Source organism: Sitophilus oryzae, unplaced genomic scaffold (genome assembly GCF_002938485.1).
Source record: "Sitophilus oryzae breed Bouriz unplaced genomic scaffold, Soryzae_2.0 scaffold_1500_pilon_pilon, whole genome shotgun sequence".
In the NCBI taxonomy this organism is placed as follows: Eukaryota; Metazoa; Arthropoda; class Insecta; order Coleoptera; family Curculionidae; genus Sitophilus; species Sitophilus oryzae.
In genome coordinates, this window is record NW_022146171.1 from 821,555 (window position 1) to 848,725 (window position 27,171).

Sequence of the window (27,171 nt, forward strand, 5' to 3'; positions counted from 1 at the left end):
CGTTGATTAACTCCCCTCCTAAACATTCTACATTCTACAGAAAATAATATTTATTTTACTACTTATTTTAGAATATTTTTTCTCAATTTTTTCCTAGCGTCAGAAAATATATAAACCTAATTTATTTTATGACGTTCAAAAGCGAGAAAAAATATGCTTTAAGTAAATAAATTTAAATTTAGCATTCTATTTACCCGTACCATATGATACAGTTAAAATAACACCGAAGTGTAGTAAAAATCCGCAGTTCATTTAGTTTACTCGGCGGTTTTAGATCAGCTTAAAAATATTTGGATGTTCCCTAAAAATAGAAGCGCGAGTGAATAAAATACTTTGTAGCAACGCGATGTATCATAACACGCATTCAATAAAATGACTGATGAAAATCAATCCATAAAGACACCCAGCAGTGACTGTAGTAAAAAAGTGACTTTTAATAGACCCAAATTAAACTTTGAAAATTTAAATAATTCGAACAAGTTTTACGCGGACAATGTATTCGTTCGGCCAATATCGCCTAAATATCAAAGAAAGGCATCGGTGTTTCTTTTAAATCATCTAAATGACATCAAACACACAGGACTAGGAATTGGTGAACGGTGTTCTTATTGGCTGTACAGAACAATCAAATTTCTTAGTAGACGGTGGTTTACTCATTGCTTCTTAATTATAATAGTGTTTTTATATACAGTATGTGGAGCATTAATATTTCTGACAGTAGAAGGTGAGTAAAACCAAAGTTTACAGAATTCTGTAAACTTTGATAAAACTGTATTATTTATTAGAGACATGGCATGTTTTTCTGAGGGTTACCAGATTACTCTTTTTGACACTTACGAATATTTTGTGGAGCAACTATTTTACATCAATTCTTTAAAATCAATAGACTCAAACGCGTAAAAAAAGATTTTTTTGCGAGATTTTAATTTAATGTCTTACTTTAATTATTAACAATACGATCGAAAAAAATCGGCGTCAAAGACGGCCGGGGAATGACAATCGTTGATAATTTTGGCGAGATCAAGCCCTAGACGTCGTTACTGGGCCCATACTCTTTTTATTTTTTAATTGCGCTGACTGGAAGTTGACTTAAAAAAGGTTGTAATTTATTTTTATATTGAGTGAAAGTGATTTATAAATGGTGTAGTTTAAAATTCGAGAAAAAATAATTTTTTGAAAATAGATTTGTGTATTAGGCCAGTCAATTTAAGACATCCCACATCGCAAACGGGACTGCATCTACGATTTTTTTATATATTGCTGGGACCCATGAGACTAAGTTATGCCCAATTTTGCAACCCTCAAAACCATGTGCTACTCCCGTGATACTCAAAAAAACCCAAAATTTTGGTACTTATTTCAGTTTTTTTGAAAAAACTATGTTTAGAAAGCATTTTTCAAATTTAATTGTTCTACACCTTTATAAAGTCAACTAAATTTCCTATTATTTAAGCCCAACACGAACCCTCTAGGCCAATTCGTTGTTGAAATACAGCCAATCAAATATCGGCAATTTTTTTGAAAAACTAAAAATTTATGAGTACGGTTAGATTCCAAAGCACGTATCGGCTAAACTAATGGCTCTAGAGAAAAGTCATAGAAATTGAGTTGTAGAGAATTTATTCAGCTTTAATTTGATGTAAGAATGAGGCCTTAGGCGTCGTATTTTACTCAAAAACCAAAATATAGTAAAACATCGAAGTTTGGGGCTATCATGAAAACATATTTTATTAAACGTAATTAAAAATAAACAACATAAATATAATATGTATAAACTAAAAAATATAATACAAAAGCCCTACTTTACTTGGCCCTCTTAGAATGGCCAAGGATCAGTTAGTTGGGAGGGGAGAGGAGGAGGAGGAAGGACATTCTCTGACGATGGAGGTGGGTCTTCATATGTTAAATCGTCCAATTCCTCGTCCTCCTCATCTAAGATGATGGGAGTAACGTTGCTGCAAATTGCAACGCATAGTTATTGGCATAAGACCCTGTTGACTGGTGTTCCATTCTCAGTCGGATGGATTTTTCTCGACCCCCAACCATTTTTGAACCTGGTGGTAGGTTCTCCAAAAATGATATTTGGCACCTTCTGTAGTTGGGGGGAGGCAGGCAAGGTTTATTTTGGCCATTCCTGCCGATTTTACGAATGTCAAGTATCGCATGCTGTTCAGCGTGCCGTGATCCCCTTCATAGAGGATCAACAAAATCTTCTCGCCAGCATTTTCTACTTCTTCCTGCGTCGAGTTTGGATCAAAGAAAATGATGGCGAGGTCTATCCAGTGGGGATTTTTCGTAGACATTCGCACCACTTCATTTTGCCTTGTGCCACTTCACTTTGCCGTGTCACACCCACTGATTGCATGCAGAAACAAAACCATCTCTTCTGGAAGCTGCATTTTTCCACTTAAGAAGTAATTTGCCTCATATTGAGCGCACTCAGATCCACCTCTACCTGGAAGTAGACGTTTGTTTGTCCACCGCTCAAGCCATTTAGGAGAACCAGTAAATCAACATCCTCCCCCATGATAAAAACTTGGTCGTACGATGAGCTCTTGGAGAGGGCAGTTCTCACTATCTCAGCATCGGCGTCTTCTGGTGATTGATGTACCTCGATACCCTGTCTCTCAAATTCGGTACACATCATGATGATCAGTCGGCGTTTGTTCGATTCATTTGAGAGCACTTTTGCTTGAGGCACTTTGATGAGTGTCGCTTCATCAAACAAAATGTCACCACAGGAAAGAGAAGCAGATCGCCGCAGGCGTTCAGCTGATTTAGTGTTTTTCATAGCCGCATCTTCTGGGTATTCTTCAAAAACCACTGCAACATTTTTACCAAAGTTGATTAAAACGTAGCTGACGTATCCAGCCACAATATCTCTGACTACCTTGTGCAGGAGGTAACCACCAACGACCACTGTGAACGCCTGGTTTCCTGGGATAATGTTTTTAGCGACCGGTGTAAATGCTGAATAGAAGGAAGATTTAGTACCCTTGCGCATTCCTTCTTGAGTGAACAAGGACAACGGATATGGTTCTAGCTCATTCACACAATTTTTTCGTTTTTGAGCAAAATACGACGCCTAGCTGCCTCATTCTTACATCAAATTAAAGCTGAATAAATTCTCTACAACTTCATTCCTAATGACTTTTCTCTAGAGCCATTATTTTCGGCGATACGTGCTTTGTAATGTCAAGTAATGTGACCGTACTCATACATTTTTAGTTTTTCAAAAAAATAGCCGATATTTGATTGGCTGTATTTCGACAACGAATTGGCGTAGAGGATTCGGGTTGGGCTTAAATTGTAGGAAATTTAGTTCACTTTATAAAAGTATAGAACAATTAAATTTGAAAAATGCTTTCTTAACAATTTTTTTTTAAAAAAACTGAAATAAGTACCAAAATTTTGAGGTTTTTTGAGTATCACGGGAGTAGCACAGGGTTTTGAGGGTTGCAAAATTGGACATAACTTAGTCTCATGGGTCCTAACAATATATTAAAAATGATAGATACAGTCCCGTTTGCGATGTTTGCCTTTTTAAATGTCTTAGATGACTGGCTTATATCAAAATCAAATCAAATCAAAATCTTTATTAGTATAATACAATTTAATATTGCTTTACGTCGTCAATAGATACAAGAATATAAAATACAATAAATTTCAGTGAAGACAAAATACAATAAATTTTACTGAGGACTAGTGAGGACATCGCTCCCAATACACACACTCTGGTTCTCGTAGACTGTGTTAGGTACGGCAGTTAGCAAAAATTAATTCATAGAATAAAACGGATTGACTTCCAAATAAGTTTGATACATAAAAGCTAAAAAAGCTTAAAATTATTTAAGGTCATATTGAGATTGAGATAGCCAGGCGGCATGCGGCATATGATTAAAAAATTGGGACCAAAGTAGGGTTTCCGGAACCGGAGCTGTTTTTCGGAACTGGGAATTTCGGTACCGCGCCTCTTAGGAACCGGGATTTCCCGTTTTTTTCGTCACTTTCGGTACTGACTAATTTTTGTTTAGTGGTGGTGCAGTTCATCAATCAGAAAGCAAGGAATGGGTTTTCAAAGTAAAATGGACAAAAAATTGAGATTTTTAATAAAAAAAAATTAATAAGTAATCACTCATGAAAAAATTAACATGAACACAAACATCAAACATGAACACAAGTAAAGAAAAAAGTATATAAGCAACTTAAATTTCACATCAAACAACATAAACCAACGTAACTGGATTTTAGACAAAAGTCCTAAAATATTGAATAAAAAATGCAAATATCTATTAAAACATAACATAATAAATATTATAGGAACTTCAAAAGAGAAAAGTAGAAAGAATAATAAGAAATACCATCATTACTTATTTAGAAGAGTTTGATTTCGACCGCTAGAAAGTATCAAAGGATTTTCTCACGTAACAAAAAAATAATTTTTTAATTATTGGTACCGGTTAGGCCCGGTTCAGTGATGGCCAAAAAGGTCTGAACCTTAATTGGTAGTATTAATTAGAGTTTCCGGAACCGTACTAAAATTTGTTCAATGATTGTGGAGTTCGTCAATTAGCAAGCAAGGGATGGTTCTCAAAAGTAAAATCGACAAAAAATTGAGTTTCAAATGAAAATAATATCAAATTATTAAGTCATAAGAAAATAAACATGAACACAAATAATGCAACACAAGCAATAAAAAAAGAAAACACATAGGTAGCTTAAAAAAACGTCAAACATCAACCAACCTCGAAACCAACTAAACTAAATTTGAAAAAAAATTACATTTTCAATTAAAGATGCAAATGCCTATAAAACATAACACAAAAAATATAACTAATACATTTAGTAATATTATACTAAATAATAAAATAAAATAAGTAAAATAACATATTTATACTTCAATAATTGCTAATAAACTTTATAGAAACTTCAAAATACCTTCAGAAGTAAGAACAGGTAAGAGATAGCATCACTACTTATTTATTTCGAAAAATAGAAGATTTTGATTTCGACCACTAGAAAGTATCAAAAGTCTTTCGCACGTAACAAAAAATATGTTTTTAATTATTATTGCCGAGTCCCGAACGTAACGAAAGAACCGGGAATTAATAATTTCGAGTCCCGGTTCTTTGATGTCTCAAAAGAACTGGGAATTCCCGGTATTTGCGGTACCGGAATTTCCCGGTTCTGAACCCTAGACCGAAGTAATTTTTAGGCTGTAGCGACTTGCTCCGAGTCTACCGATACCCAACTCTAACCGTCGCTGATCCTCTTGTATCATGACTATGAGACTGACCTAGTATGAGACTATGTATGTCATTGTTTTGTAAATACCCTAGATCATATATACTTACGTGGATAAATCAACGCCATAAGTTTAGCATTAAAAAATATATCCCCAACATCACGACATGCCATTTTCAAACCTTCTTTATTGCACTTATGAACGTTCAATAGGTTTGTCTTTCTCGAGGACCTGACTTTACGCATGCGCATTAAAAGTGGCACGTATTTCCAAAATAATTACAATTTTATCCGGTTTAAACTTTGAATAAGAAGACTAAGGAAGGAGCATATCAAAAATCCTAGGTACACCGCGATGGGCCTCAAATATGGCCGACTTAAATTCCGGTTTATCAGTGTCGTTCTAATTTTATTTAAAAAATGTAAAACTATGATGTAGGGTAGACTCAATAATTTGTTGTTTTATTTTACGTTGTGAATAAATGTTGGTAGTTATTAAAATTGTTATAAAAATATATAATTCTAATAAAAATAGATAAGTTATAATAAGTATTTATTAACACAAACATCCGATACGCTACTGAAGCAGGTAAGTCAAATTAACGTATCTAAATTCTTTGACATCTAATCTTTCACAAGTAATAAATAAAAGCTAAAATGCAAGAAAAATATATAATTTAGTTAATTTAAGTGAATTTCATAAATGATCGGTTTACTACACGTATGTATATTATAATATAGTCACTTACTAGCGAAAAGTTGTTCCATTATTTCACTCAATTTTTGCCGAGATCTACCGCACGCTACACAACCAACTATTTTAGAGTCTTTTTCGATAAATCGCGATAGTGTCACTGTTAATTTAAGTTCTGCCACAATTTCCATCTAGATTTACTACCTTTATACAACTATCGGTAGTAGAATAAATAATAAATAACATAAAATAAGCTCCGTAAAGACTGACAAATCCACAACATTTCAAATCAAATCTGTCAAGGATCCCCACCCTAGAGAACTTTTATGGTGGCTTTTCCCTGCTTTTCCGCCCACCATGCATGAATACATGGATAGCATTATGCTCCTTCCTTAGTCTTCTTATTGAAAGGGTTTAGAAAGTACAAATTAATACATTGTTATGGAAACCAACTTTTCATTGTCATCGTATTGTCATAATCTTGTCATAATCATATGTCATAATGTTATTTCCATTGTGTAACGACGCTTGTTTTTTGCGTTTTTTATTTTAAACATTGTATTAATTACTCTTTTATCGACCGCTTTTATATAGCCAAGGATGCAAGTGTGTTCAGTGAGAAGTTAATTTTAAGTTTGTGCAATTATATTTCTATTTTTTACTCGTTGGGTTTTAATTTTTGGGTAAATACTTGTAAAAATGACAAGAAAGTGTTTGGTGTGTTGAAATTATAATATAAATGTTCCCGAATTATCTTTTCACTGACAAGTAAAGTATTCAGTTGTTCTTTTATGTATATTAAACCACATGCATACTTTCTGGTTAGATTTCCTAAGAATATTGATATTCGTACGGAGTGGCTAATTTATTTTTTATTTAATTTAATTTTTGTGACAGTAACATTCAATTATTGTTCAAATATATGTATTTTACAAATTAAATTTTTAAAATTAATGTTCAAATTTGACGCGTGGACGATAGGTCCTCGACAAGGATAGATAGAGTAGAAGCAACGCGTGTGCACCAAAAAAAGAAGATAAATGGAAGTCGTTGATATGTTTGGGACAGTTTCTGTAGTAATTTACTTATCCACGTAAGTATATATGATCTAGGGTAAATACATACTGTAATTTTTATGTATAGCCACCAGAGTATGATAAATATATAGCGATAGCGCTGTTAAATTTTGATTTCTCTAAATTTTTCCCTAATATCTTCCCTGTAGGAACAACTAAATATAATGCGAAGGATCCTTCTTTGTAACTTAAATATTCTGCTCATATGCACAGAGTGACCTCAACTGACTTGTTATGCAAATGACTGTGACCAACAAACCAAATGACTTGTGTTGAATAAGTCATATGTCATTTGAGATACCACAAGAGATAGTAATAAGTAATAAGACAAATAATATGATTTTCGCAGCCTTTTTGGAAATATTGTCTGCATGCTTACTCCAGGTCAAGTGACTATCTAGCGTTATTCCTAGAAACATAAAAGCCCCAGAACCAATATCCGAATTTATCCTTTTCCGTGTGAAAATCACATTTGGAGTTTTTGCGTTATTTAAAGAGAGGCGGTAGGCGGTTGTTCAGAAAGCAGTCATTGGCCCTCGATTATGTGTCCTCTACATCCTGTTGGAGATTTTTAGGTGAAGAAAAAGTAAAAAAAAGTTTCTCAGTAGGGTTGTATCATCCGCAAACAACACAAGTCGGCCACAGGAACAGCCCCTTTCCAGATCATTTATGTAGATCAAGAAGAAGACTCCATGGACAGAGCCCTACGGCACGCCGCAAGAGACACATATAATGCTTGCGTTCGTATTAGACTTTGTTCACTGAAGTTATAATACTTAAGTTTTCAAGTAGGTTATTAAAAGGCACACAATCGAATGCCTTTGAAAGGTCACAAAATGTGGAGTTTGTTATCTGACTCTCCTCATATCCCCCTACAACATGGTCAACGAAATGGTTTATTGCATCAGACGTAGATAACTTAGATCTTAATCCAAACTGATTCATAAAAAACATATTATTTTTCTCAAAGTGTGACACTATTTGATTTCTTAGAACTGTTTCAAAGACTTTAGATATCTGGAAACGTTCTATCCTGTTCAATCTTTCGTGTTACTTTAGTAGTTAATTAGTGTTAATTTTTGACGTAAGTTTTACGTCAATTAATGACGTCTAGAGATTGACCTTGCCAAAATTATCATCGATTGTCATTCCCCAGCCGTCTTTGACGCCGTTTTTTTTCGAGCATAACAAATATATATGTACAGGGTGGGTCAAATTGGACGCATTTAAAGGGTTAAAGTTTTTAACTAATATCGGTGTCTGAAGCTCCATTTTTATCAAAAACATAATGGTGAAAACCGCACATCGATATCTGTTACGGCATCTATCTGTTACGATCTCCTTCGCGTTTCCCTTTAAAAGCATCCAATTTGACCCACCCTGTACATATTTCTAGAATTCAACAAAACATATTTCTAGAATTCTGTACATAATGCAGTTTATTGAAAATTACTCTCAAGTATTTACTCTCAAATTCTGGGGTTAATCACCGCGACCTTAAAGATCTATTGTGTCATCCTTTTTTGAGTTATAACTGATCATACATGGGGATCTTCCTGTGTTGGGTATTTCCTATCCTCCTCTGGCAACAGATGTTCTTTCTCCGAGGAGTGAACATCTCCTCCTACGAGAGTATACACCCTTACACGGTTGGGATTTAGTTTTCCGTACCCTTCACAGTCGAGGAGCTTGTCTTCCGCTGAGGTACTTATGAGGTGGAGGCTGGAGGATCTGTCTTCATTTTCTTCATTTGCCAAGGTGTCTCTCCCTCGGAGGACCATGGCCCTCCTCCCTCGAGTTGATGACTCGTCAACTCGATGTCCTTTCATTGGAGTTCTGGCAAAGCTGGTGATACGTCCCTGCTTGTCTCCCGGTGTTGGACGGCTTTCCATCGACAAAGAGACAGCAAGATGTTCCTTAGACCGAGCCAAAGTACCAGAGCATTCCCCTAGCACCTGACCTTCCTCATCATCGACAAGTTCTTGGATCTCTTAAATATTACATTATTTGCGATATTATGCTTCAATCTGTTCTTCAATCAATATTGTTCAATCTTCAATATTTTAATTTTTGGAATCGGTATTTTAAAAATTAAATGATGCAAATGACAAAATTCTACATACATCTCCATACACAATAAACAAAATCATCACCATCTTTCCACCGCATCTAACAACCCAGTCATCCTGCGTCTAGTTGTATTAAGCACTTTACCTATGCCAAAAAGCCTACTTTGCCAAAGAGGACCTCAAAATCTACCTAATAAGAGATTACCTCAGAATCTACCTCAATGAAGCCTTAAAGAAATGGAGAAGATCCTGCAGTGGAATGGGAATAGAATTATAAAATGACACCTACTATATACTCTTCATTTTGCAGATGACCAAGTGGCAGTGGCCCAAGATAAGGAAGACCTTGAATTCATGTCGAGGAAACTTTTTTAAAGAATCCGCAGAGTGGGGATTAACTGTTAACTGCAGTAAAACTAAATATATGTGTATCGGTGTAGAGGGAACAGATTTGGAAGTGAACGACATGCGATAGTTCCATAGTACAGTATTGTTCAGATTATACCTACCTCGGAACAAAGATTAGCCAAAGTGGACGAACTGAAGACAAAATATTGGAGCAAATAATTAAAGGGAAAAGAGTTGTGGATGCCTAAACTCACTATTATGGTCAACAAACATCTCTATAGAAAGAAAACACCTTTTATACAATGCAATATTTAAAAGTCTTGTATTGTATGGATGTGAAACGTGGCAAATAAATAAAACTTTAGAGCGTAAACTACTGGCTCTTGAAATTGATTTTTGGCGAAGATCTGCTGGAAAGTCAAGAATAGAACGAGAGAATCCTTTATGGGTTTTTCGCCACTGCATTGCAAGAAAAATCTACAAAATAAAATAGTTATTTTTGGTAAACACTTCTGGGCGTTAAACCTAAACGGACGCTGCTTGTCAGAAGTTGTGTTTATAGTTATAAAAATTTGCCTAACAAAGAAAAAAATGCTTAACATTTTGGAAAGTTTTCTCTTTCCGTCGTCGGAAGCAAAAAAATATAAAGAATCAAGAAAAAAAAATTTAAAATATTTAAATTGAACTATTCGAGAACACTTTACTTTTTAAAACAGATACATCTACAAGAAATCGTTGACGTTACTCAATACAAAAAAAAACGTCAACGATTTCTTGTAGACGTATCTGTTTTAAAAAGTGTTCTCGAATAGTTCAATTTAAATATTTTAAATAGTTTTTTTTTGATTCTTTATATTTTTTTTGCTTCCGACGACGGAAAGAGAAAACTTTCCGAAACGTTAAGCATTTTTTCTTTGTTAGGCAAATTTTTATAACTGTAAACACAACTTCTGACAAGCAGCGTCCCTTTAGGTTTAACGCCAGAAGTGTTTACCAAAAATAACTATTTTATTTTGTAGATTTTTCTTGCAGTGCAGTGGCGAAAAAACCATAAAAGATTTTTTTGGATAGATGAATCCCCGCCACATAGGTATAGACATTTTTTAGAACGAGAGAATTAGACAGATTATGGGCGTACAGAAAACTATCCTCGATGAAATCGAACAACGCCAACTAATATGGTATGGACATGTAGAGAGAATGGCTGACGAACGTCTACCAAAACAAATCCTAAAATGGACACCAGCGGAAAGAAGAAAGAAAGGAAGACCTAAAGTTACCTGTATTGAGGGCATTAACCGAGCTATGTCCAAAAGAAATTTACTGCCAGGAGATTGGGAAGATCGAAGGCAATGGAGACTGGGAACCGGAAGGCGTAGAACGCTATAAAACCTATAAGAGATAGGCATAACATCTAACATGGATCGTTCCATTCTTCGTTGCGTTATTCTTATTTTGCTCGCACTATTTTTGGTTAATGTTAGAGTTTCAGAACCATATGTCAGGCCCGGTAGAACGCACTGATTATACTTTTCGCTTGAGACAGACTGGGATGTGACCGGAATACAGGTCTTAATTTACCCAAGGTAGCCCATTAGTCCATGTTAAGCCTTAAAAGTAAGTTATTCTTCTATACCTTGGTACCTTCTTCTTTTTTCTACCTTCTTTCATAGTAGAAATGCAATACGATCGAAAAAACCTATTTCAAGTACCGTATCTCCCAGTGAAACGAAATAAAACCGAATACGAAAACCTTATCAGCAATGGTTTTGAAATGAAGATTGTTGTCATTTTGTGTATAAAATATATGGGTAATGTCATCGATCATCATTTTTAAGCCAATTTATTGTATTAGTATAATATTCCATAAGTCGAATATCTAGTGGTCTTTTTAGTTTCATCTACGTAAAATATTCTACACTCACATTCTTATAATCTTTGGGTTTCGTCTTTGTTGAAATTTGAGTTTAAATACCTTTGGTTAAAATAGACATTACAGTTCTAGGCAAAATTTTCGCATAGTATTTACTCTAAAATGCGTAGTCGTTAAGTTATTTATAAATATAATATAAAACGGTAAATGCTATACAATAGATATGGTGTTATGGCCGTAGTATGGCATTTTATTTATTCTTTTTAAAAAAAAATTAGTCCATCAAAGTGTCTTTTTTGCAAAACACTGTAGATTTTTCCAAGACAAATTTATTTTTGATGCATATGTTTGAAATCAATCAATTCTGTTTTTATAAATTGCAACATTTCCGCATGTCTTCAAGTTTACATGATTATTCATTAAACATGCATTTACTGGGATGTACAGTATCGTATTTATATGAATGTTCAATGATTGATTGATATGCGATGTAGGTTGAAAAGACGTAACGAATTAGCGTAGTTCATTTTTTGAATTCGATCTTTGATCCAATATATCTGGTGTTTCTCAAAAGTGGCTCACCTCTATAACTTTTTATTTTTTTATATAAAAAACAAGATTTGATATATTATAAGTATTATGCTCCCGGTACGTATTAAATTCATGTACCGAAAGTACCGGGATTTCCGGATTTTTCGAGACATCAAAAAACCGGGACTCGAAATTAATTAGCGGTTGTTTCGGTACTTTCGCGATTCACATACAATAATTGTTATTTTTTTGTTACATGCGTAAGGCATTGATATTTTCTAGCGGTAGAAATCAAACTCTTCTAAATAAGTAGTGATGCTATCTTTTATTGTTCTTACTCCTGAAAAAGTTGCTAAAGGTATAAGTTATATTTTGTGTTATGTTTTTATAGGCATTTACATTTTTACTTAAAGATGTAGTGGTTTTTTCAAATTTAGTTAAGTTGGTTTATGTTGTTTGATGTAATTTTTAAGTTTCCTATATGTTTTTTTCGTTTTTTCTTCGCTTGTGTTCATGTAAAATTTTTAATAAAATTATTAACATTTAAAACTCAATTTTTTATTGGTTTTACTTTTAAAACCATCCCTTTCTTGCTGATTCCTTGCACAATCATTAAATAAAAACTTGCTAGTACCGAAAGTACCGACAAAAACGGCAAATCCCGGTTCCTTAGAGACATTGTATTGTACCGAAATTCTTGCTTCCGAAAAACAGCTCCCGGTCCGGAAACCCTAATTAATTTTCCTAGTTACGGTTCAGAACCGGGAAATCCCGGTTTTGAAAGTACCGGGACTTCCCGGATCTTTTTGACACACAATCGGGCTTCGAAATTAATTCCTGATGGTTCTTTCAGGGCTCGGTAACAATACCTAAACATTTTGTTACGTGAGAAAGTCCTTTGATACTTTCTAACAGTCGAAATCAAACTCTTCTAAATAAGGAGTGATGCTATTTCAGGTTTCATTTTTTCTATTCATTATATTGTTTTTGCTTTTTTTCTCCTTTGAAGTTCCAATAATGTTTATCGGTTAAAATAAACCCAAATTGTATAATTCAATTAATTAATCATACTCAATTTTTTCAAATGGAACGAGGGTGGGTTATTAGCATATTATATGGAAAAGTAATTTTTTTGCGAATAATTTGATGCCACGTACCAAATCGTTCCGAGTCAAATTGTCGTTATGAACCGCATGCTACAATTTCAAATCAAACCCAAATCAAACCAAACCATATGCGAAAATGTTAAAAGTTGTCTGTACAGGGTGAGTTTCCTACGATGTTCTCTATGGGTATCTCGGAAACTACTAGAGATAGAGAGTCGGTTAAATGGGGAAAGAATTGCAGTTTTGTGGGATCATAAATATGCACCTTTCAGATTTTTGAAAAAGTTCATGGCTTACTAGATATTTCGAAAAAAACAAATTTCGGCTATTTTAAAAATTGTCCCTAATTCCATTATAAGCTATTTTAGACAAAAAGTTTTCAGATAAAAATTGTAGATAATCACATCCTTAATGAGATTGTGTCCTCCGGTTTAAAAGCCTGTCATTTTTGACTTATGACACAAACATATGTTTTTTTTAAATGGAAACCATAGTTGGCCATGCCTTCATAAAAAGCGCCATTTTTTAAGCTTTTCGGCGATATAAGCTATAATATGTTTTCTTCAAAAAATTACTGAATAATAGCCAATTTTTATAATTTTTAAACGGTTTCACTTAGTTAGCCATGGAAACAAGTTTAATCGTCTTTGCTCTCAGAAATGTGAAGCTGTTACATCCAAACTTTGTAAATTAAAGTAAACAAAAATTGTAAATATGAATTTTTCAAATGAAGAAAAGCGTGTAGGATTATATTGGTTCAACTTTCCTTGACCATACATTTTCGAAGATACGTTGTCCGGTGAATGTTACGTTTTTTAGAGAACTATTTTCAAGACATGTTAGAAAAGTTAAATTTAGTTATAGCCAATTCTTATCTTTCTTGACTAATTTCACTTAGATTGCATGGTATTCTTATTCTGTTATGATTTATAGCTTATAAAATGTCGGAATATCTTATTAAACGGTTCAACATTACAAAAATTACAATTTACATTACACAAACTAAATCTTAAAAAAATAATGTCACTACATACACTTTAAGTTATTTTAGAAAATGTTAAAAAAATCCGCCATTGTTTTGAGTTGCATCTTTTAAAAACTGAATTACTACCTATTCTCACAGAAGGACCGGTCGACTTAATTAAACTTCTCTCGTACCGCCACTTCGAGTGCCTCTCTTAATTCATAAGGTTTTTTGTAAACCTTCTTGTTAACAATATCGCATAAAAAAATCTAAAATGGATAGGCCAGGTGATCGAGGAAGGCCCATGCAATTGGTTTGGTCTGAGTCTACATGAGTCTACATAAGTATGATATAAATAATGTTTAACATTTCTTTCATTATGGTGGGGGGGGGCCATAATGAAAGTCATGTTGGAACCACTCTATTGATGCGCGAGTATCTACACGCCTTTCTTCATTTGAAAAATCCATATTTACAATTTACAAGTTTGGATGTGATAGCTTCACATTTAGGAGAGCAACGGCGATTGAACTTGTTTCCATTGCTAACTAAGTGAAATTGTTTAAAAATGATAAGAATTGGCTATAACTCAGTAATTTTTCGAAGAAAACATATTATAGCTTATATCGCTGAAAAGATTAAAAATTGTCGCTTTTTATGAAGTCATGGCCAACTATGGTTTCCATTTAAAAAAAAAATATGTTTGTGTCATATGTCAAAAATGACAGGCTTTAGAAAAAAACGGAGGACACAATCTCATTAAGGATGTCATTGTCTGTAACTTTTATCTGAATTTTTTTTTGTCTAAAATAGATTATAATGGAATTAGGGACAATTTTCAAAATAGCCGAAATTTGTTTTTTTTTCGAAATATCTAGTAAGCCATGAGTAAGCCTTTTTACTTACTACCATGAGTAAGCCTTTTTCAAAAATCTGAATGGCGCATATTTATGACCCCCCAAAACTGCAATTCTTTCCCCATTTAACCGACTCTCAATCTCCAGTAGTTTCCGAGATACCCATAGAGAACATCGTAGGAAACTCACCCTGTATATGTCATTCTATTCAAAGTATCATTTTCGATCGAATAAAGTAAACAAATACCGAGGGTGTCATTTAAAAATCAAAAGTTGTAGTCATTTCCGATGTAACAGGAAGTGATCGAAAACAATTGAATACGTAAATCAATACGATTTATGTCATATACTAACGTACTAAATCTCATTTTTTTATCTGAAATAATAAAAAAGTTATAGGGGGTGAGCCACTTTTGAGAAACACTTGTATACATAATACATCAGTTTAATGAAATGTATGTCTATTTGACCACACTGAACTTATTGACTGACTGATCACTTGACTTAAGAATACCTGCATTGCAGCGTTTTATGAGTAGTTGCCATATTGTTGAAATTTCCATACTTGGATTGCTAAAGATTTTATTACTGTTAGAAATGAATACGGCCTCTTTAAATTTGTGCTTTTTCCAATGAGGTTCTTTGTGGACAACCCGGGCTTCTGACCATTTTATGTTGTGGTGCTTGGACCACACATGATCTGCAATGCTCGACTTCATTGTTTCACCTATTGGCGTATGTTTTTTATGTTCGTCAATTCGTCAAGTTGTACAGCTTGTACACTCGCACGGTACCTGGTAGATGCATTTTTTCTCTTGGTTTGATGATGCAGGTTTTGTTTTTGTTAGGACACTTCTTAGAGTAGTCCCAGACTTAAAAATAGTTTTAATTTTATATTGCTTAGCTATTTGCCTGATCTTCTCCGATGTTCCTTTCACATATGGAATCGTCCACAAAGAACCCCATTGCAAAAAGCGCAAATTTAAAGAGGCCGTATTCACTGCGGGGAGACAATGTGCACAATTTAAAATTATTTTGAAATATACAGAGTGTTTCAGAACTAAGATCCACATCAAAGTTATATTTTTTCTTATGGAACACCCGGTATTTTATTTCATTTTTGGATTTTTGAGACCAAAAAAAGACATTTATTATAAGGGTTAAATATGTTTAAAATCTTTGATTCTTGAGATATGTAAAGATATTTAAATATGCATGCTACTATAGAAGAGATTATTAACACCCTGGACATTACTTATTAGAATTAATTCTTGTGCTGAGTTTATAGGTAGAGAAACAAACTTTACTGAAAAATATTACTGCTTTCTTAAATTTATACAGGGGTACCAAAAATTGCTGATCTAGTTTAAGGATTTATTTTTCATAAAAACTTTGTTATTTCAAATGCAACACCCTGCATTTTTTTAAACAAACCGAAACAGATTCAAATACTCTTTCAAACTATATTAGGGTTTCCTATACCTATCTAACTCAGATTTTGAATAAAAAGCCATTTTTAAATAAAATAGCAATTAAGATGGCTGGTGTCGCCATGGCAATTTTCTAGTGACAGTAACTATTTTGGTATAGTTTATGGACATTATTATTTATAAATTATAACAGTTTACTTAAATTTGCCTACAATAGTTTAATAAGTAAGTATTCATTATTTTATCATGAAAAATAAAGCATGTTACTAGTGATTTTATTTTGTGAGGAAAATTGCTTCTTGGCGTCAAGGGCTTATGCTCAAAGATTCCCAAATAGAAATCTTCCTGATCAGCATTCCTTTGAAAAATTACTTTTTCTATATTCGCAGCAAAAATTGGAATTTGCCGTAATTCGCTCTTTTATAAAAAATCCATATATCTACAAATCATCGTAAAATAAATCAAAGAACTACTTCTTCGTTTTTCTTGATAGAATAATATATACATATATTTAATAAATATTGTTACGTTTTTTCGTCGGTTCCGTGTGGATAGAAAGTCACAATTTATTTAAACACTATTTATTTAACACTAATTAACAAAAACAATAACGATAAAAGACTTATAGAACTATTTACAAACGATTTATAACTAAGAATTTATTTTGAATTTTAGCGCGTCAACTGCACTCGTCTATTTATAACTGCCCTCTTTAGGCCACAGCCGCCGGCTTTTATACCTACAGCTAAAGGTCTCTAGAATAGTCCATAGATCGTTAGGTGCATAGAGAAGGTTTCGATTGTTCTCGTATGTACTACTCCATTCCAGTAGAACTCGATGCTTCTCGAATCTTCGAATGAATCATTACGGTGTCTATTCTTTAATGCGATGTTAAGGTCATCCGAGGGCGGGCCATATAGTTAGGTTAGGTCGAGTCCACACCGGTCCGCAACAATATTATTTATTAAACTATTGTACTCGTAGGTAAATTAAATAAAATTAAACTGGTATAAATTTAAATAAAGTCCATAAACTAATTTCGATTTTGAGAAAATAGCTACTAGCTGTTAACTGTCACTAGAAACTTGCCATGACGACACTAGCCCTCTTGGTGGCCATTCTATTAAAAAATTGCTCTTTATTCAAAATCTGAGCTAGATAGGTGTAGGAAACCCTAATATAGTTTAAAACAGCATTTGAATCTGCTTCGATTTATTTAAAAAATACAGGGTGATGTATTTGAAATAACGAAGTTTTTATGTAAAATAAATATTTAAAATAGACCAGCAATTTTTGAAACCCTTGTATAAATTAAACGAAGCAATTCAATTTTTCAGTAAAGTTTAATTCTTTGGCTTAAAAGTCAGCACAAGAATTAATTCTCAAAAGCAATGTAGAAGGTGTTGAAAATCTTTTTTATTATAGCATGTATATTTAAATATCTCAAAAACCAAAGCTTGTAAACATATTAAACCGTTATAATAAATGCCTTATTTTTTGTCCTAGAATCCAAAAATAAAATAAAATACCGGGTGTTCCATAAGAAAAAATATAACTTTGGTATGGATCTTAATTCTGACACACCCTGTACATTTAAAAATAATTTTAAATTATGCACATTGTCTTCCCACATATACCCATGAAATATTTTGTTTCTGCATCTTTTCGTTTTCGTATAATCAACCGAGGCGAATGAGGTGCGCCACCCTGTATAAGCTCAGTAGCTTTAGGATTTAGTTTAGTTCACACTTGATAACGGTCAGTAATACTTCTGTCAAAGTTGTGTAAGCAAAAATAAATAAAGACGATGGAAGTCCAAAACTCTTTTAGTTTTAATACTGAATCATTGTCTACCACATTCAAAGTAACATTTTGACTACTATTTACAATGTTGGTAGTAGATGTACTTATAGACATTATATCATGTACTTGTGACAGCATGAGCTGAACATGATAATAAATATAAAAAAATCCTTAATAGCAATTTTTTATACATAAGTTTTAAAGTACAGAATATAAGACATTCATTTAAATTCAAATATAGTCTGCCCAGCAAGAGGATCAATGACAGTGACAATTGTGTTTGTAATTCGCAGGTAAATTGAATTTTCTGTCGATTTTTGAATGTATCTGTCGAAATCTTCCCTGACTCATTGAACAGACTCTATCTCCAAAACTATTGGGTTTTGTGAAATTTACTTTTTTTGGCTTTTTTTCTGAATTAGGTACTGTTTGCTTTGAATGACTTTTTTTTCATATTATCTTTCTTTCAATCTAAAATTACTGTAAAAAATAAATTGAATTGAATTTTTTTTCTAGCGCTTGCAATATGAATTTTTTTTCTAGCGCTTCAACCTGAATATGTTTTACAAGGTTTTAATTTTTAATTTTGTTTTTCAAAGTTGATGGAGCCCAAGAACTCATTGACCCATCGGATTTTGAGGACACCGAAATTATCATTAATCAATCTGACTTTAATAACAGTATATTTTTTCTTTTAATCTTAAATAATTAAATTCCAAAAATTTAAAACGATGAAATTAGTGTCACTGGCATATGTTGTAAAGTTGAATATATTGTCAGATCTTGCATCTGTTGGTTCACCTTAAGTCGATTTACGAGAACCCACGGCTAATATCGTTTTTTGGCACTGGTCAGAAGAAGATATGCGTCACAATTACGACGAAATATTTGTTCCTACTGTTCCCCGTATACCTAATCATTGCGTATTTGTTATGGTGACAACACGTTGTGTTAATTTAGAATAACTATTAATCATTTGGTGATGCACCGTCATCGACTTTTTGGATACTTTCCACATTTTTTCTTGGATTAAATAATTAAGGTACAGTCATCGTTAAAAGACAGCTGAGCCCGAATAAGCGTAACGATGCGATGTGACGATTATTGTATGGTCGAGACATTGAACTCACCTTCAAAAGAATACCTATTTATAAAAATAATAATTATGGTAAATTGTATCACCCTGTAGAAATAGTTGTATACTACTATAAGTAATTAGCCAATATTTCTACATTTTTATACAGGATGGTCCGAACTGTATTCCGAAAACTTCGGGCAGCATATTCTGCAGATAAAAATAAGTAAAAACTTCGTATAAATGTATGTCCTAAATGCTTAGTTTCGGAGGGGAAGCCCTACACATTCATAGCAAAATTAGCGACAGAACCATCATGCTGAAATAGCAACAAATGCAATATCATCATTATGGTTCCTTTAACAAAATTGGTAATTCCTCTCTTGGAAATTGTGGATAGTTCATTACATTCAGATGATTACAAGAAGGTCATCAATCATTCGCCCTATTAAGGTGCGTCCACAATGCTCGTGATCCTGCTCGCGCTCTTGCTTCTGATTGTGCTTGCGTTCCTTGCGCTTCTTGTTTATCGTGTTCCTCAAGATCTTTCGGCTCGCAAGCCACGGCGTCAACATTGTAATATATAGTGCTTGTGTTCTCGTGCTGTTCGGACATGGATGATACCGAAGTATTTTTAACAGCGGCTGCTAGTGCGATCATTATTGCAAACCGAAAGAAACAAAGAGAGAAAAAAGGCGGTGTTGGATGTCTAATAATTTCAAAAGTAGATCCCGGAACAGTGAAAGTAAACTTCTACACAATTTACAAACAGACAGAATGTTTTTTAATAATTTTTACCGCATGTCCGCTACTGATTTTTAAAAACTTATTAACCTTAGTTTGCCCCCGTATAGAAAGAAAAAAATACAACTTTTAGGAAGTGAAATCCGGTTAAAGAAAGTTTGGCCATAACATTAAGATTTCTCGCAACTGGAGACTTACATACCAGCTTAGGTTATTTATTCAAAGTTTCCAAACAAAGCATTTCAAAAATAGTACTAGGCGTATGCCAAAATATAAATAAAGTTCTCAAAGATCAGATTAAGATAAGTAGGCAATATAAAAAAGTTATATTTTATTAAAGGTATATTTAATATTACTAATCCAAGAACAAAACACAACTATTTTTAATTCTGAACAAAAAAAAATAAGAAAAATCATGGTGGTATCCTTGATTGTATCATCATACTCCAGTAAAAACCGAATCCTATGAAACTAAAAACTATACAAACGACGCAAACAGCTCGAGTGCTTCGAGGGCCAGCGGACCATATTTTATGGAAAAATTATTTCGCTCGTAGATATTATTCAATATGTGTTAAATTACGAAATCAGTACAAAATATGAAAAAATGAACAATTATTAGCCCGTAGGAAATGGTTTATACAGGGTGTGACAATATTAACGCGCATAAAAAATTATATTTTTGCAGATTCTGGTCAAAGTCACACCTTAACTAATTTTCAAAAAATGCATGAGCCTAGAAGCATCAAATATGTGAAAATTTTTGTTATACAGGGTGTCACAAAAGTCAGAAGTAATCAACTTTTTATAAAAATAGTTTTTTATTAAAAATCGATTTTTTAAGACTTTTGAGGCAATCCGGAATTTAATCATAGTTTTTTTATTACAAATAATTAATCTTCATACAGTTTTATGACACCCGTATTTTTTTATTTTACTTCAATTTCATCCCATTTTTTCAAAAAAATTATTCAATATTAAGAATTTCAAATTTACACTTTTGCAATCTCTGACGTCACCTATCAAAAGTGTCATGGTTTGCCAGCAGAGACGCTGGTGGCATCCGTCGAAGCGGTTTGGCATGTGTCATTATTAATATCAGTGTCAAATGTCAGTCAGTTTTGTTTATGTTTTGTTGTTTTTGAGTAGGATTTTGGATTTTGTACGAAGCGTTTTGTATTTTGCCATTGTGTTATTTTTTTCTTTCCTCTTTGTGCTCGCTTTACCTAGGTATAGTGTTATCAGTATGAAGAAGTTTGCAAAAGCTACGTCTAACAATTTTCCCAGGGTAGATATTTTTATGGTGCACAAGTTATTAAAACGAGATAATCGGTTTAATAGTGCCGAAATCGCCGGTGTAAAAGCATCAAGGTATGTAGGTATATTAATTTAAGTTTTAATTTCTACTAGTAAAAAATTTAAAAGTAAATTTAATATTGGGGTAATAAAGAATAATCCCACTTAAAAACGTATTTTTTATCGATCTTAATAAAAATATAAAAATCTAATGTGATTTTAAGATATATGGTGTAAATACGGTAGCAGAGAATTAGACACACCATATTATTCTTCAGAGGCTCGCGCCCTCTATCAACTATTCAGTCAAATGCTGATAGGTGACGTCACAATTTTCTATGCCTCATTTCAAACCAGTGCAATTTGTATTGAATTTGATTTATTATTTATTCCTTAATTGTAACCTCGTTGCATTTCTTTTTGTATTGAGGGAGTACTTTTTAATCACTTCAATTGAATTTTATATTAAAAACAGGGTTGGAAAAAATCATGATTTTTTCAAAAAAATATAAAAAATCAGATTTTTTTTATTTAAATCAGATTTTTTTGATTTTAATAGAAAACATTATTTAAATCGGATTTCGGAATAATTAGGACTTAATTTCAATTAAAGTCCTATCCTAAATGGCTAAATATTCATAACTCTGCCCAATACTGACAACATTAACAATTCTACGTCGCGTGTCATTTTCCCACATCGGTCACCAATATATTCCGCAAAAAAAGTCGCTCGCATCAGATCAAAAGGATTTTTTTTTGAAATGCCACAAGAGTATTAATTTTTGTCATTTCAACGTCTAGGCATAAAAGTAAAGCACTTTTACGCCTAAGCAAAAAAGTACAAAAATATATTATTAAACTGATATTAAGCGTCAATTTCAACGAGTGTACAAATTGTTACTCGATTACTTACACCGCATTACTTTTTATATTATTTGCAACGTTTGAAATTGATCAAAAAATTATTTGTAATGTTTAATTTGTAAAAATATAGTATATTCTACTCAGAGTAAAAATGTACTTTTGTGCCTCCCTGTTTACGCTGGTCCGTCAAACGTACAACCTCGTCAAAAAAGTATAATTTTTAATTTTTACTCCTTACACAATACACTATTGTTCGGAAATAGTCTTAAGTCGAGAATCAAATTAGTATTATATATTGTCAAAGTGTAAAATAAAACAGCATATTTTCTCACAAAGATTTGAAGATATAGACTAACATCAAAAGAACCCTTTTCTGCACTAGAGGTTGCGAATGAAATGTATTCGAACAGCATTTTTTTGTCACTTGTACATAAATTTCAAAACAAATCTCTACCCTTTAGAAGTTAGAAGTCTAATGGATTCACACAAAATTACTTCAAAAATCGGTCCAACATTTTAATTGATGAATAGATATTGTTGCGGACCCGTGTGGACTCGACCTAACCTAACTATATGTCCCGCCCTCAGATGACCTTAACATCGCATTAAAGAATAGACACCGCAATGATTCATTCGTTCGAGAAGAATCGAGTCCCACTGGAATGGAGTAGTACATACGAGAACATTCAAAACCTTCTCTATGCACCTAACGATCTATGGACTATTCTAGATTTCTTACCTGTCGGTATAAAAGCCGGCGGCTGTGGCCTAGAGGGCAGTTATAAATATACAAGTGCAGTTGACGCGCTAAAATTCAAAATAAATTCTTAGCTATAAATCGTTTGTAAATCGTCTTTTATCGTTATTGTTTTTGTTAATTAGTGTTAAATAAATAGTGTTTAAATAAATTGTGACTTTCTATCCACACGGAACCGACGAAAAACGTAACAATTGGTGTCAAGTGTGGCGTGTGTGATAGACTAGAAAAATAAAAAGACTGATAATGGCTTCGAAAAAATTGTTGAAAGACTTGATTTAAATCATTTGATTTAAATCATGCCAACCCTGATTAAAAATAACAAAAATTTACTATGGTTAAACACCGGATTGCATAAAAATATAATAACAGCTGTAATTTCATTTTATTTGTAATTATTTTGAAAATACAATATTTTATCAACTTACATTGTAACTTATAGAAAAATATATATTTTTTATTTATTTATTAATATCTCTGAAACTATCCAAACATATTTTCATCCTATCTTAGGATTATGTAAACTGATCAGAAAGGAAGCCAAAAAAGCAATAATAGACAGAGTGTTCCATTTAAAAAATCATCCCGGTCCACTCACTTTTTTGAGCTACCCTATAGACGTTAAAATATTTTCCTGAAATACATCCTCGTACATACTTTGGGTTTGCACTACTTTGGGTTTGCACGATATTCCCACATTTTTTTAAAATCGTTCATAAATTTAAAAGTTTTTTTTTTGAAAAATATATTTTAACAAAAACGACATTAATACAAATATGGGATAATATTATTAAAATGTAAAAGAGCAAAAAAACAGTAAAAACCTATCCCTATCGTCTACATTCATCATAAAAAAATATTTGTAAAATATACGTTTTAACAAATTATAAAGTTGAAACTTTTCTGCCGCGATATAATAGCATTTCGTAAAGTCTGCTATCAGTAAAGCGATTTTCGACATGTTACGACAATTCCATTATTCATTTGTTTTTGTTTTGTGATGCTCCAAAGCCTACTTGTTTTAAATTGATAACAAGATTTATGAAATAATAGTATATTTTTTTTGGAGATATTCAATGTTTTCAGTGACCCTGGTCCTCTGTGCACTGTAAAGTATGCTCGCATGGCTCCGAAGCGTCTCTTTGATGTACCGCGACCATAGACTTAAAATAAAATATAGACTACACTATTTATATCTCAACGCGGTCAAACAAGCTTTTTTGTACACATGTTTACTTCTGGGTACAGTCGACCGAGCCTTCCTCATCCAGCCTATGTTGTCACGTCTTTAATATTATCAATATTTTTTTCTTGTTATACACATATATTGAGATATTAATACTACAGTTTAATAAAGTAGGTTTTAATACCATTCCATAGATGTATTAAATAGTCCTTATACTACTAAATTATAAGTCGGATACTGTTTAAAAAGGATAAGTTCTTTACAATATGACAACACCGATTAGAGGCGAGGGAGCCTATTCATTCATTTATTACCTTGTAGTACGCGTCGCACGTGTGCGGTAAAGCTTTGTTGCCGTTATGTCCCCGTCTGTATTAACGCATTTTCTTAGCTTGTAGTCCTTAAGTGTTTATTTTATTGACTTTTTCTGTTCAAGAACTATAAAATATGGTTCGCCAGTGCCAAATTTGCAAGAAATTTGATTTAAATAATTCATTTAAGTCTTGAAACGACTTTCGACCGGTAGGCAACTCTCAATTTACCCATTGGAAGTCAGTGGCGTTGTTGTAGAAAGGCGCTTATTTAGATAATATTTCAGTAAAATGTAAAATCTGAATTTTTTTTCTTACATTACATTATTTACTTACTTACATTGTAACAAAATCATAATTATAACCCTGTTAATAATTAATAGTGTTTTTATTAAAAATATATTCCGGTTTATTCTAAAATTATCTTCAGAATCTAAAATAACATACAAGAATTTTAAAATGATATTACATTATGAAACAATATTTTTAATATACCGAGTCGTCTCAAAAGTGGCTCACACCCCTATAACTTTTTTTTATTTTTTCAGATAAAAAAAACAGATTTGTATGTTAGTAGGTATATGACATAAATTAGGATTTATTGACGTATTCAATTGTTTTGGTCTCTTCCTGTTTCACCGATATGATTACATCTTTTTGATTTTTTAAGGCACCCTCGGTATATTGCTACTTTATTCGATAAAAAATGACACTCTGAATAGAATGACATATCATATGTCAACTTTTTGACATTGTCGCTTAAAACAAATCGTATTTTAAATTTCAATCCAGGGTGCCATGGTGTTGTTAAAAACACTAAGTTTTAATCAAGGAGCCTTGGAAAAATAGTTTTGATCGTCTAATGGGTTTCGTGTCTTTTCTAGGCCGGTTAAAAGATGTACAAATCGTATTTTTAATCATACATATGTCAATTTTTTCAAATAGAACAAGGGTGACTCATTGGCATATTTGGAAAAAGCATTTTTTTTATGAATATATTGATACCACACACTTGGTATTTCGAGTCAAATTGTCGTTATGAACCGCGTGTTACAATTACAATTAAACCATATGCGAAAATATCAAAAGTTGACATATGATATGTCATTCTATTCAGAGTGTCATTTTCTATCGAATAAAGTAGAAATATACCGGGGGTGTCATTTAAAAATTAAAAGTTATAGTCATTTCCGGTGAAACAGGAAGTGACCAAAAACAATTGAATGCGTCAATCAATCCTAATTTATGTCATATACTAACATACTAAATCTTGTTTTTTTATTTGAAAATATAAAAACATTATAAGGATGAGCCACTTTTGGGACGCACCCGGTATAATAAAGACAGTACCGAGTTAAATAAATGTAGTTTTCATTTTATCCACTTCCTATCACCTTCCTTGCTTTAATGGAACAGATTTATGTTTTCTAATTTACATAATAAGACATCACCAGAAAAAAAAATTACAACAATCATATTTTTTCTCTCCCTGTCGCCGGTTGTATTATATCTGTGGAATAGATCCTGTTTTGATTAATATTAGAGGTTGTAAATGTTTGACTAAAATTAATAATTTTTTATTAATTTCAAAAATTACGTAATTTCGATTATAAAATTTCTTCTATAACGTGTATTTTATTATTTTTATCCTTTTTGGACTCTAAGACGTTTTTTCTAAACTTTTATTTAAAAAGCCTGTCCTAAATCTTAATAAAATATAAAAAAGTTTAAATACGATATATTTCTAATTTAATTAATGCTTCATTAAATTAAAAAAATTACCCGGCTATGATACGGAGAGTTCAGGTGTACTTGAGAAACGAAAGACAGTGTTGTGTTTCTCGGCAGAGTCGTCAGGGAACGACCGTTACGACAGAGACAACCTATCTATCGCTCGTGTCGCACTCGTTATAACCTAAAACAATAACACAACAATAACAAGACATTGTCTGACCGCATGTTCCAGCTATTTATGAATGAGATGCTCAGTCTATATTTTATTTTAAGTCTATGACCGCGACAGAGCCGAACAGTCGAAACAAGCATTTTATGTGATCGCAAGCACGTGGAGCACGGCGAGCGTCGCGAGCGCCGCGAACATCTCGTTCCGACTGTTTGTCATGTTTTTCGTATTCCACGTGTTAGTTCGGCCTGCTCGCGAGCAATGTGGACGCACCTTTAGAATTCTTGCCCACATATTCATCGACCAACGGTCTTGATGCTGGACTACTTGCGTCCAGTGTAGATTTGTTTTGGATCAAAAGTGAATAATTATTAACATTCACACCTTCGTTGCTATATGAAAAGTGACACGAACAACATAAACTTAACACAAACAACAAGAAAACTCAAACAGAACCCAAACACGAAAACACGCCAAATGTTGGAGGAAGTTGGATAAATAGGAACTAAATGACATTAGCATGAAACTAATATAGTCCAGAAGGCAGTAATGATTTTCGGTACTTATTTTCCCAGTCAGCAAACATACCGATAGAATTATTCGGTATGTTATTTTAAGCAAATGTTAGACACATAAAGGGGGGGGGGGTTGTACAAATATATTCAAATTCAAATTTAAAAGTACTTTATTGTTAAAAAACATATAAATTTTTGTTAACAAAGCATATTCCTAAATCTAAACCTAAAATATTTATTGCCAGCAATTTTAACATTAAAAAACAGTTTAAGTAAATAAATGCGTGTAAATATAAAAACAAAAAACCAAAAAATTGTGTAAATAAAAAATTGAACAAAATACATACATTTAAACAAACAAACAAAATTCAGCAAAATAGGTTTAAAGAAGTAAGTAAAGTAACATATACAATATACAGACTAAAGATAAGATAAAAAATAAAACTAAAAAGAATATGTCAGACCGACAAGCAATTCTAAATTCTAAACACTAATATTAGGGGTGTCCTGGTAGAATTCGTCAAC

General features: G+C 32.7%; 1 protein-coding gene across 1 annotated transcript in view; it reads left to right on the forward strand.

The window, feature by feature from the left end:
• Positions 1-220: 220 nt before the first annotated feature.
• Positions 221-27,171, forward strand: part of LOC115878090 (TWiK family of potassium channels protein 18-like) — a 40,312-nt gene continuing 13,361 nt past the window's right edge. The window contains exon 1 of the mRNA XM_030894448.1: positions 221-724. Coding sequence (XP_030750308.1) covers positions 373-724 — 352 coding nt within the window. The 5' untranslated portion in view covers positions 221-372. The remainder of the gene's footprint in view (positions 725-27,171) is intronic.